We start from the raw sequence: 12,909 nt of genomic DNA on the forward strand, positions 1-12,909 counted from the left end.
CAGCATATTTCTTTACACCGCGATGAATGTGACTTATGTAACTTTTTCTCTCAACCAAAGGAAGCAAAGGGACACACGCCTCGGAAGGACTCAAAGGTGTGACTGCATGCATTTGAATGTAACAGGCTATGAACGGTATGTGTTTGCTTTGGTATGAAGATGTCTAATCATGTGATGTTTTTTTCTCCTCTCAGGACAAATCACATGATGAATTCTATGGTGCACATGGCTACACACCCCGTAAGATGTCCCAGGTAAGAGGTCAAAGCTATGTAGTGGAAATGTTGACCTCATATGAGCCAATTAGCAGCCTTAGATCCTCAGGTGGAGCCTTTCTGGCTGTTCCAAAGTTGAAGCTCAAGTCAAATGGGGGAGAATCAGTGAATTTTCTTAAATCCCTTCTTAAAAAAACATTTTTATGTGATATTTTTATCATCTATTTACTGTTTAATTGTATAATATTGACTTGTATAATATTGCTTCTTGTGTGTCATTTCATGCTGCGGCAATATTAGACACTCAGAGCTCCAGAAGTGACACAGTATAAAGAGAAAATCCGCACTAGTAGGAGGTGGGGGTGGATGGATGGGTCAAACATTTACATGAATTTCACCAAAAGGGGTGTTTCCATTACAATCAAATACACAGAATGAGGTGGGTCTCACTCGCTGAAACGCCCCAAATTTGAAGTTGAGCCGTCCTGAGAACGGACTTTTTTTGGCCCTGTCAAATGGAAGGGCTGTTTTTCTCCCCTGAAAAAAGCCTGGTTGCTGATTGGATAAGACTGGCGATGTAGCGAGTAGTCACGAGCGACAATAAACATAATCTCCTTTCATTGTGTGGTCCCGCAAATCCCCGCTATATTGCTGGAAAGATCTGTGCCGGCTTTTCATCCGTTCATAGTGTTCCCGCAAAGGCAAGGTGATATTCTGTCCTCTCATAGTGCAGTCTGGCATCGCGGAATGAGGTGCATAGTAGCACAGTGCTAATAGGCTAACAGCTAGCTCCGTAGCAGTACAGTGTGTATGTGCTGCTGCTGCAGGAGGTGTTCACTTAGCGATCTCTGTTTGTTTACAACAAGCAGCGGACACTTTTATGTAAAGTTAGCATGCCCGTTTGTTTATGATCAGCGGAGATGCTGTGCATAATTAACCATGCTTGTTGTTTATGATCAGCGACGAACGTTGTGCACAGTTAGCGACGGCGGCCACAGTTGCGTCTCCGTCGTGTATGTGACATCATGGTCAAAACTGTCGCTAAGCGATCACGTGACGATGAAAACCATATGTCACCTCCGGAGTCTCGTAAATCCCTCTGGGGCCTTTTTTTGTCATGGAGACACGCTGCGTGAGCGGACATTTGAGAGGGCGTGGCCTGAGACTTTCCCAGCGGCCACTCTTTCCCCTAAAGGAAACATGGCTCAAGAGATCTGTTTTCGTTTCCTGCTTGTGACAAAAAGTCAATGTTGCTGCTTAACTACACTGTGACGTCTTTTCCTAAACTTAACCATGGAGTTTTGGTGCCTGATCATAACCAAGTAGTTCCATTTCAAAAGGTTGACCATGTTTCTTTAAAATGTTGATGAAAAAACAGCTGGTACAGCTAAGCAGAATGTCTTCAAATAGCGTGTTTTATCTGATAGACAGACTAAAACTTTGCTTGTGTCATTTTTGTGTTAGTGTATCCGTATTTATTTATTTGTTTATTTATTTATTTATTTTTTCTGATATATATTAGTTGTTAATTTGCCTGCTGTCTGTCTGTATTTCTCTCTTAGGATGACACTTTTGATGATGTAGAAGAGATGACAAGTTACAGTCTGCAGTCAACCAGCAAGGTACTATTTTTTGTTTTTTGTTACCATTATATATATATAATGTGTTATTTGACATTAGAGAAATTTATATTACTTGATGCATGCTTGAAGAATAACTAATATTCCCAAAAATGTGATTTAGAGGTTTTAAAACAGAGAAAAGCATTTAGCAGTGACCCCTCTACACTGTAAATAAATAAATAAATAAAATAAAACAGTAAAAAATTGCCAAATACCTTCTGTATATATATATATATGTATATATATATATATATATATATATATTCTTTTTTAAAATATTTTTTTTAATTAATTAATTTTTATTTATTTTACTTTTTTCCACTGTATATGCAGCATAGTTTTCTCTGTGGACTTAAGTGACTTATGAAGAATAACATGTGTTTTGAATGTGTTTCTCAGGCTGCTTTCATGTATGATGATGAAGATCAATTTGGAAAAGAAGACTTCAAACCTGTAAACTTTCTTTTTCTTCAGTTTTCCATTTGAACATCTTGTCACCTGTTTTCACCTAACGATATCTTTTTATCCCTTGACCAACAGAAGAAACCATCGAAGATAAAACCGCCACAGAAGTCTCGACGAAGCTCGAAGGTAAGAGAGTTTCTGTTGGGAGACGAGGAGAGCTGAAAGAAACACTTGGTTTTGGTTTTTCATATTTTTTTGTTATTAGGAGGACATGCTAGATAACACCAAGAGTCAGAAAAAGAATAGCAGCTTCTCAGCAGACGAGTTATACGATGATGATTGTCTGGAGAGCTGCAAATCGGTATTTATATCTAAAAAACAGTATCTTTGTGGCAATGATGGCAGTAACTAGCTGGAACTTTAGTTTTTTTTCTGTTTTTCTGTTCTTTTGCAGGACTCCTTCGCTGAGGATGACTTCACACAAACAGGAAAAGGTTTCATGAGCCCCGAAGAGATGTATGACACAGAAGATGATCTGGAAACCTGCAAACCGGTATTTATGTCACTCTCACCTTCACTTTTAACCTCTGAACCCCTTCAGCAGGACTGGAATGTATGTTTTCAGTGAAAGCTTGCTAAGAAAAAGCATGAAGCATACAATTGTGATATTTCTGTCAAAATCACTTTATTCTACATGTCTCATTTAAAATAAAGTCTTTGTAATAACTAGATCCTGTTAAAAACATTAAATTCTGCTCCTCAGAGACACTGTGAAGTCATGATAGATTTTGCTGAGACGGTCTCGTGACAAATATTCACTGAAAATCTGCTTACACAGAGCTAAGAGGAGAGGACAGGAAAGGCTGGAAACACGCAAATAATTCAATATGTATAGCATGTGGAGACAAAAAATTTTTCCCACTATACATGACATTTGTGGGCACTTGGAAAAGTGTTTATATATAAATTCCATTTTATTCAGATTAAAAAATAATAATAATCAGAGAAACACCTGTTTTTTTTTTTTTATCATTTATGTCACAAAAGACATTTTTGAGTTGTTCCCACTTCTAGCCATTGTTCCATAGAGCTGCAGGACTGATAGATTTTATATATATATATATTATATATTGCAGTGAGTCAGTAAAATGTAAAAGGAGCAAAAAACGCCCTGAAACAGCTTGTTGGGGTTCAGAGAGTTAACTGCTTTTTACTTTAGGGCTATTCATTGCATGATTCTCAAACATTTTTTTCCTTTTTCAGCAGAAGAAGACATCCAAACTCAAAGGCCTCAAAAAATTCAAGGCTAAGGTGAAACTTATTTCTAATCACATTAGGAGCGAGATCTGCTGTCAGAGCTTTAAAAGCAGGAGAAAACTCTTTAAACTCTCCGTCGTTGCAGAAAGAACCGATGCCTCCAGAGTTTGAAGACCCACCAGGAGCTGCGTCAGGTGACTTCCTGTCAGAGGCGGCCAAGGTACGTTTCCACCTGTCAAAGCAGGAAACTGAGCGGCATCAAACTGTGCAGTGATTAGTATCAAAATGTCTTTCATCTTTTCATAAACGTGTTTATCTTCAAACCGGTTAGGATTAGAGTCCTTTTTATAAATGACCCAGTTTTCATCTGAAAACACCTAAACCGTCATATGACAACGGTGACTTGTGATGTAGCAACACAAAGCTCAAGCTGATCAACTTCTGATAACTCAGAGCTGATTCACTGCTTAATACTGTGTTGTCTTAATGCATCTAACCCCTTGGTGTTCCAACAGAAGACAAATAACTTTCTGATGTTTATTGACAATAAGGGGGTTTTTCAACAGTTGAGAGAACAGAAATGCTGGTCATCCAATCACTGAAATTACAAAAAATCTCCAAAATGTCTTAAGTTTTTGAAATCACAGCAAGGATTTTCATCTCTTGTTCCAAAGGTCTTGGTGTATTGATGTAATATTCTGGAGGGTTTCTGACATTTTTTATCCATTCTCGATATAAATACAGTTGCATAATTCAGCACCAAATGTGTATCACAAATGGTATCAACCCAAATACTGCTGCAACAACTTATGAGACATAGTTAAGCATAAACAATAGAAAATATTGATGTTCTGAACCCTTATTTATAATAATAACAATAATACTTCAATGATTAACCCATTGAGACCTATGTCCACCTAGAAGAACTCTCTCTAAAACCTCAGCATTTTTTGAAAACCACCTCCCAAACCTGAATGTCAACCATAGACTGTAGATAAATAATGGACGTAGTGATCTGGACGTCACCCGTTGGTTTGTGGCCCGTTGGAAGCATCAAGGTCAGCGTTACACTCGTCACCATCTTGTTTCCGGTACGGGGAGCAGACCATATCTGGACTGTGGAGGAGGAGAGGGATCTGATCACTGACTACAGCCTCTCTACACCTCAACCTGACTGAGAGAAGCTGCTGCTAATTCATGTTAGCATTAACTGGGATGTTAGTTTTGGCTACCAAAAAACAAAAACAAAATGGTAAACAATAAATAGTAAACCGCAGCACAAACTAGAAATATAACAGAGGTATTAGAAAATAAACAAGTAAAAATATAAAGTATTACCAATGTACAGTATAAAAAAGTAGAAATATAAAAAGTATTAACAATTAAAACAAAAGTAAAGTAAAAACTTATGGACATTATATACAATGTAGACAGAGTCAGCAGTTGGATATGGACGATAGAATATTGCACATATAAATTAAATTATCTATATATTGTACGGTGTTAACCCCCAATTCTCTATTAAGTGAATCCATCAGGGTTTTTAATGTGCTTGACGTCTGTGTATTCAGTCTGTTGGAGTTTTTAAGATAAATTTGAGCTTTGTTGCATTTTTCGAACCTCAGAAAACCAAATCAAGTTTACTTTTGACAGTCAGGATTAAATAGAAACGCTCCCATCTTGTACACATGATTTGTTTTCAACAGGCAGTTGAGAAACGGCTGTGAAATGTTTGTTGTTTTCCACCGTTGGCTCAGTTATCTCCATGTTTCTGTTCCTGATGGGACACATTCCTTTGACATGTGAGTGAGCCAGTTCAGCAACATAGTGAACACACTCGCTGGCACACCACCCAGAGTCTTGGAAGGTCTTACATAATGTCTTGTTTTGATGACTAACCCATGTGATTGTGTTTAAAGTAATGTATCGAAGACATGTCGATGTATTAACCGGCTCGTTCCCTCTCCGCTCCTTCAGGCAGAGTGGCTGGCCGCTCAGATGGACGGCCGCGCCATGGACGATATGGAGGACGGCGACGTGGACGACGGGGTCAGTTTCCCTCCAAACTGGATAAATATTCAACTTCACCACCATGCATTTACTGTGTCTGTTTCCTTTATAGCACTGGGTGTGAACCATCATGCATTTGTTTGTTTTGAATCACAGGATACTGACAGTTTGATGGAGTGGTGGAATACTGTGGAACGTGAGTCACAATCACACTTTATTTTAACACACTGAACCCCAACGAGCCGTTTCAGGGCCTTTTTTGGTAACGCTTTATATTAAGGTCCTTGTAATAACCATTAATTAACAAGTAATAAGGCCCTTGTAAGTCCTTACAAGATGCTTATTAACATTATTGTGTGTTTATAAGCTTATATAAGTGTTAATAATGACATTACAAACACCCATGACCCACCCATTATGTCTTTGCCATGCCTTTATTAATCTTATTTTGTTTGCTTATTGATATTAAAATATACTTTATTGCTCATCTATTATAAGTTAACTATAAGTTAACTATGCTTTTTGCAACTACCGGATCTAAAGTGAGAACAATGCCTTATTACTTGTTAATTAACGGTTATTAAGGACCTTATTATAAAGCGTTACCTCTAAAAGTCCTGCAGCTCTGTGGAATCAGCACAATCATGGCTAGAAGTGAGAACAACAACAAAAGATGTCTTTTCTGCCGAATAACACAGTTATAATGACATAAATCATAAAAAAGAAAAAAACAAGTTTTATTCCTCTGATTAATTGTTATTAAAAAAATTGGGATTAAATGGAATTTATATGTACAACACTGCCCAAAAGTGTCTTGAATATTGGAAAAATAAAATTGGCTCTCCACATGTTATACACACTGAACTATTTACCTGTTTCCAGCCTCTCCTGTCCTCTCCTCTCAGCTCTGTATAAACAGATTTTCAGTGAATATTTATCATGTGACCGCAGAATCAACAGTGTCTCTGAGGGACAGAATTTAATGTTTTTAACGGGATCTAGTTATTACAAACACTTTATTTTTGGAGACGTTTTATATGAGACATTTTGTCAGAAATATCACAATTTTCTGTTTCGTTTTGGTTACTTTTTCTAACAGAGACTTTCCTAACTGATGATGCATTCATTCAAGGGCTGTCAGAGAGTTCAAACTCGATGATAATGCCTGTTTTTACAGTTTCTTTTCGTCATTAAATGGTGTATTTTTGACGATTTTATAAAGAAAACATACTCGGGTTCAGAGGCTTTAGCAACAGATTAAATTAAATTAAATTAGAAGTGAATGTCTTCATTAACATCTGTTGCTTGATTGTGTTTCAGAGTGGGATGAGGTGCCGTCAGACGATGAGGAGAAAGTCCTGAAAGAGGACGAGTCCAAGTACGTCTCTTAAATGTCACTGTTGTGATGCTTTCAAAGTCCAGTTCAGATCACTGACACAGCAGGAAACGTTTTACTAAATGTTGAGCTTAAAAGATAACCAGTGGATAATCAAAACTGTAAGATTTAGTAGAACATTTAATCAGGCACTTTACTTTATGGGTTTGATGTATCACTTTTACATGATGTTAGAAGTTATTAAAAGACAAAACCAACCGAAACAAACTGAGTAACATTTAAAAAAAAACGAATAACTTCCAGGTCGTTCACCATCTTGGCGGACAAGGTCGAACGCGGCCTGCGTGTTTTCAACAAAACCTTCACAGAGCGAGCCGAGGTGCTCTGGCAGTCCATCATCACGCTCCACGCCATCGCAGACGACATCAGCAACTTCCACCACAAGGCCAAGATCGCCGGCATCACCGGCGGCACCACCACGGCCGTGGGCGGCGTGGCGGCCATCGCCGGGCTGGCTTTGGCGCCCCTTACCTTAGGTGTCTCTCTTGTGATCACCGCCGTCGGTGTGGGCGTGGCTACAGCCGGAGGAATCACCTCAGCCTCTGCCGCCATCTCGGATAACGTAAACAACATGCACGACCGGAAGAAGGTAAGCTGAAGTAAATGTTCACCAGAAACAAAAAGAGAGAGAAACTGTTTTCCATCAAAAAATGTCTCAAGAAAAGCTTGATGGAAACAGCAAAATTGTATTAAAGTTTTGAAAATGCAGATAAGGTACCGGGATATTTCTGGTTTACTACAACTTATATTTTGTTTTTGTCATTTCTTTCTTTTATTATAAAACCAAAACCTTTTAAAACCAAAAAGTGCAACTCAAGTCGATTCGTATCATACAGTGGTTTAAGTTTTGCTAACTTGAGGGTTCATTTCTCTCCCTGTTTGATATTTTTGAAGTGATCTAAGCGTCTCTGTGTTGTAATGCCAAAACTCAAAAAAACAAAACTCTGTTTGAAACATGTTTGAGTCGTGTTTCCATCATCAATTTTGAAGAATTGCCTGAGAAAAGCTCCAACAAAATTCCATGAAACTTTTGAAAATGCCCATAAAAAGTTTTTACACTCGCTTGAGGTGATTTTTGTCTTTTTCGAAAAATAGTTAATGCACGAAACGGTAGATGGAAACACTTTTTCTGAATATAGCGAATATTTAACTGACGTGACTGATCAGCTGTTTCTACCAGAACCCCCGTCCAAAAAACAATTATAAGTTGCCAAATGTGTCCAATTTTGAAGACTTAGGTCCATTTTCTCTCGATTAGCAACACCTTTTGTTGTTGTTGTTGTATTCTTTCTACTTCTTCTCCTGTTTACTGACGGATTAGCCTACAGTGATACATCACACTGCCATCTTCTGACCAAAGTACATTTATGCAGCTTCTAGGGCTAGGCCATATGGACCAAAAGTCATATCCCGATATATTTAGGCTGAATGTCGATATACGATATATATCCAGATATTTTTATTAAACCAGGCATGTCCAAACTATTTCAGAAAGGGCCATGTGGCTGCAGGTTTTCCTTCCAACCAGGCAGAAGCACAACATGCACGAGTCATTTAATCAACTGATCTCAAACAGCTGATCAGTTGAATCAGGTGTGTTCTTAGGCCGCGTTCAGACTGCCAGCCAAAATACGATTTTTAGCCCATCCAGATTGGAACTGGGTGGCTCTTTTGAAGTCTGAACAGTCACAAATTTTTCACAGATTTTTGCAAACCGGATCGAAACCACCTTCAGGAGGTAGTTTCAGATCGCAGTTGGACGGATGCGTCTCAGTCTGAACCGCTCCAAACACTCAGATCAGTTTTGACTGTCCGTGACGTCACTCTACGCGGCATAGCGCCGGCAGCGCAGAGACGAGGTGTCCGCGCCCGACTCATACGGGCCCGACGGGGGCGTCCATCCGCCCGGTTTCTCCCCTGGTGCGTCTGAGATGTTCTGCACCTCTACTGGACAGAGATAAGGCCAATATACTGAGGTGGCCTGACTCTGTCATGTTTGTTGTTGTTGATCTTGTCGCCGTCGCAATTATATGACGTCAGGCGCTCTGATGCCGTTACTACAGCAACCTGTCAGATCAGTCGATAATGTGGCCCAGTCTGAACAGAGCCATATCTGATTTGGACACTTGCTAAAAATAGTGTGGACAGTCAGCCCTAAAAATCAGATTTGAGTAGGAATCTGATTTGAATCAGATTCGCCTGCAGATTAAGGTCTGCAGTCCTTAATGGGTTGGAACAATTTTCTGCAGCAGCATGGCCCTTTATGGAATAGTTTGGACAAGCCTGCTTTAAACTGTTGCCCTCAAAAGAGTTTGTTGCGTTCAGTTGCTTTGGTCTGTTTGACAGATGATGCCGTCTGTGATCATCAGGAGCAGTTGTTAAGGGTGTGATCTCTTTAGGTTAGGAATTGGAATAATGAATCGATGATCGATTAATGGTCGTTAAGAATTTGGTCGATCTAGTGGAATTTTTAATCGATCTGTGTATTTTTTTAAATTTTATCTCTGACTGTGTATCAGTATCACTGAACTGAAACACGGCCGAGCGTTCAGTTCTGCGGCCGTACGTCAATAAGCCAATGAGCTGAGAATTAAGTTGGATAAAGCTACAGTTTGCAAGCTGAAAGTTGAAATAACAATTATAAAACACACAGAAATATTATTATAGTATATAGTATAGTATAGTGTACTATTATAGTATAATAGTATTAATTTGAGCAAAATTAGCTTACTGTATCCAACCTTGCTAGCATGAATTAATAGGTTTAATTTGATCCAAAACTTATTTAAACACAAAACACATTTAAATATGCAGATTACTGTGAAAACTAACCTCATACCTCTTCGGGGGCTAAAACATAAAACACTGAACTCCTTGACATTATCTTTACAGGATAATCTCACAGGAGTTAGTTTTACGATCAACAGGAACTCTTTTCACCCTTTCAAAATAAAAGCATTCGTTATCAAAACAGGCTTTTGCATAGTACTGTATATATATCTTTTATTTTGCCCATGTATACATGCAGCGAATAATTGATCGTTAAAGAGATCTAGTTGGCAGGTTTCCTCCAAACGCCCATCTCTACTTTCATTCGTCAGACAAAAATCTGCTGAAACCATTGTGTAGTGTGAACTCCAAGTCTTTTCAAAATCTGTAAAGACTGTGAAGGTTGTGTAGTGTGTCCCCAACTTCAAAATTCAGCCTCAAAATTTGCTTGTACTTCAGTGGAAACACGGCTACAGTCCCGTCTCATGCTTTGCTATGGTTTTCCAGGTGGAGACGGTCCTGCTGGACTATGAGGGCCACCTGCTCGCCATCAGGAAGATCCTCCACTTCCTCAACCAGGGCTTGTACAGACTCCGCGGCCATCCGTTCCTGAGATCCGGCACCCAGCACTACTCGGAGAACTGGGAGATCCGTCGGGCCGTGCAGATGATCAGCTTGGTGGACACGCCCGTCATGCGGGGGACGGAGGTAACGGACGAGGCCATCGCCATGCTCCAAGGACTCTTCCAAGGCATGGACAAGTACTTCATCAAGGAGTCCCGGGAGCTGAAGAAAGGCTGCAGGAAGGAGGTGGTGTCCCAGATAAAGGAGGTGGCCAACGTGCTCAATAACGGGATAGTGGAGCTCAACGCCATCAGAGAGGAGCTGCAGGACGCCACGGGGAACGTGTGAGCAGCAGGTTGGTGATGTCGCTTATTTCTCCAAACACCACCAGCGCCATCTGCTGGCTCCATGAGGGAACTGCTGCTTTAAAGGAGGTCATGGACCCAGTAAGTCAACGCTGAACCCCAACAAGCTGTTTCTGGGCGTTTTTTGCTGTTTTTCCGTTTTACACTGTGATCTTGTATTTCACTGGAATGTATAAAATATCTATAAGTCCTGCAGCTCTATGTTATCAGCACAATCATGGCTACAAGTGGGAACAACTCCAACATGTCTTTAGTGCAGAAAAACAGTTATAATGACATAAATCATCAAAAAGTTGAATTTCTCTGATAAATTATGATAAATATATTATAATATAGTGACATAATTGAATTTATATATACAACACTTCCAAGTGCCCACACGTGTCATGAATGTAAGGGGGAAAAATTGTGTCTCTACTTGTTATACATATTGAACGTTTTACATTGTTACAGCCTGTCCTCTCCTCTCAGCTCTGTGTAAGCAGATTTTCAGTTAATATTTGTCACATGACCATTTGTCTCAGCAGAAACAATCATGAAACGGCAGACTCCAGTCTGTTACAATGTATTCTGAAAAATTGAATGTTGTATATAGGGTAATTTATTTTAAATGCACAATATTCTATCTCTGTGTTGCATTGTTTAAAATTTACTGCATATCTGAGTACAAATGATTGTTTTATTTATGCATAGATTTTTATTGATTTTTTTTTACCATTACAAAAAAATTAGCAACAAAGTGCCTGTGGATTCTCAACAATTACAAAAAAATAAAATAACAATACAATAAAAAGGATACAATAAAAAATAAAAAATTATAATTTAGAAAATAAAATAAAAACAGCCACCATATATTCTACAATTCTACAATGTCATTTAGCAGATGCTTTATTTCAATATGTACCAAAACATTATTATTATTATTATTTTTTTTTACAATTATAAAAACATTTAACAACAAAGTGCCTGTGCATTCTCAGCAATAAGAAACAGTTCTAATCACAATGCAATTAAGGGATAAATGTAAAATAATAATAATAATAATAATCATAAAAATAATAATAAATACATTAAAATAAAAACAGCCACCACCTATTTAACAAAAAGTTGTTTAAAAAAACATTAAAACAAAAAACCCCACAAACACACAAAATACAAACTTGCAAGGCCCATGACTGTCAAATATATATATATTTTTTTAATGCAACAACAAAGAAACAAAAAAAGTTGTATGTTGCTGATGCATCTGCTAAAAAGCTTCAGTGATTTGTATTTGAGATTTTTGTTTCTCTTATTCAGGTCTAATATTCTGTATATGTTGATTATTCTGGTTTCTCTCTGTGAAAATATTCCTGCTGTTAAAGCCAAACAGATCAACATGTAAACTTATTTTTTTTTAAATGTGTTATTTGCAAGAATTGTTTTGCGCGCATGCATTTTAGCTTCATGCAGAATCAATGCATTATTTTAACCTGAAGGGAATCTATCTGTGAAATATCATATTTAATATATATTCAGATGTTTTTGTGTAACTGAATCTTTGAATAAAGCTTGTCTGCCAGTCAGTCTGCTTGATTATTATTATTTGACCTTATTATTAAGGTTATTATTATTTTGACCTCAGATTAGTGCTTCCAGGCTTCCTGAGAGCTGGAAATAAAAGTAAAACTGTTAATAATTAAAAACAGAAGAACTGAGGAAACTCTTATCTTTAATCTCATCAAGTCACAGTCAGGAAACATCAGAGGTAAAAACAGATTAAATCATGTAAATAAACAATGGAAAACAACAACTAGTTAAACAGATTTATTATTTTTATCTAAATTTGACCTTATTGTTTACATTTGTTATTTTTTTTTCTTTTAATCTTTTATTTTTTTTAATTTGCACATTTTCATTTTCTTTTTTTTTGTTTACATATAGTTTTTTAATCCCTCAATTTGGTCTTTATTGTTAATTTATTAATTGATTATTATTGACTTAATTTTTTACATATTTGTTATTTTATATATAAATATATATACATACATAATATTTTAATGTATTTTTTTCAGTTCGACTTGTAGTTATTTTCTTTCTATTTTTTGTTTTGTTTTTAAGTAAAATACAGTAAATAATTTAAAGCCAGACTAAAACAGTAAAAGACAATAAAAAAAAATACACAAATAGACATAGATAAAACTCAGTTAAAGGCTAGTGAAGATTAGTGAAGATTACAATTTTAGTTTTTATTTACCTGTTTATATTGGGGGTTTTCCCACTTATAAAAAGATTTAATGGTCATTGGGAGGAGAGAGGCCACGCCC

General features: G+C 37.5%; 1 protein-coding gene across 1 annotated transcript; it reads left to right on the plus strand.

The window, feature by feature from the left end:
* The first annotated feature begins 193 nt into the window (after window positions 1–193).
* Window positions 194–11,547, plus strand: LOC131989749 (apolipoprotein L3-like). The gene is made up of 13 exons (XM_059355063.1): window positions 194–254; window positions 1,778–1,837; window positions 2,237–2,290; window positions 2,378–2,428; window positions 2,508–2,603; window positions 2,697–2,795; window positions 3,506–3,553; window positions 3,645–3,719; window positions 5,477–5,548; window positions 5,666–5,705; window positions 6,830–6,887; window positions 7,149–7,494; window positions 10,182–11,547. Exons 1-13 carry the CDS (start codon window positions 246–248, stop codon window positions 10,584–10,586), a joined length of 1,413 nt encoding a protein of 470 aa, XP_059211046.1. The 5' UTR covers window positions 194–245; the 3' UTR covers window positions 10,587–11,547.
* The last annotated feature ends 1,362 nt before the right edge of the window (window positions 11,548–12,909 follow it).

This window comes from Centropristis striata, chromosome 17, assembly GCF_030273125.1.
Source record: "Centropristis striata isolate RG_2023a ecotype Rhode Island chromosome 17, C.striata_1.0, whole genome shotgun sequence".
Classification (NCBI taxonomy): Eukaryota; Metazoa; Chordata; class Actinopteri; order Perciformes; family Serranidae; genus Centropristis; species Centropristis striata.

Excerpts from the sequence above, each read along its gene's own strand:
- LOC131989749 (XM_059355063.1), top strand. Across the intron at positions 2,796-3,505 it reads ATCTGGAAACCTGCAAACCG|CAGAAGAAGACATCCAAACT; the intron begins GTATTTATGTCA and ends TTCCTTTTTCAG. Across the intron at positions 3,720-5,476 it reads TCCTGTCAGAGGCGGCCAAG|GCAGAGTGGCTGGCCGCTCA; the intron begins GTACGTTTCCAC and ends CCGCTCCTTCAG.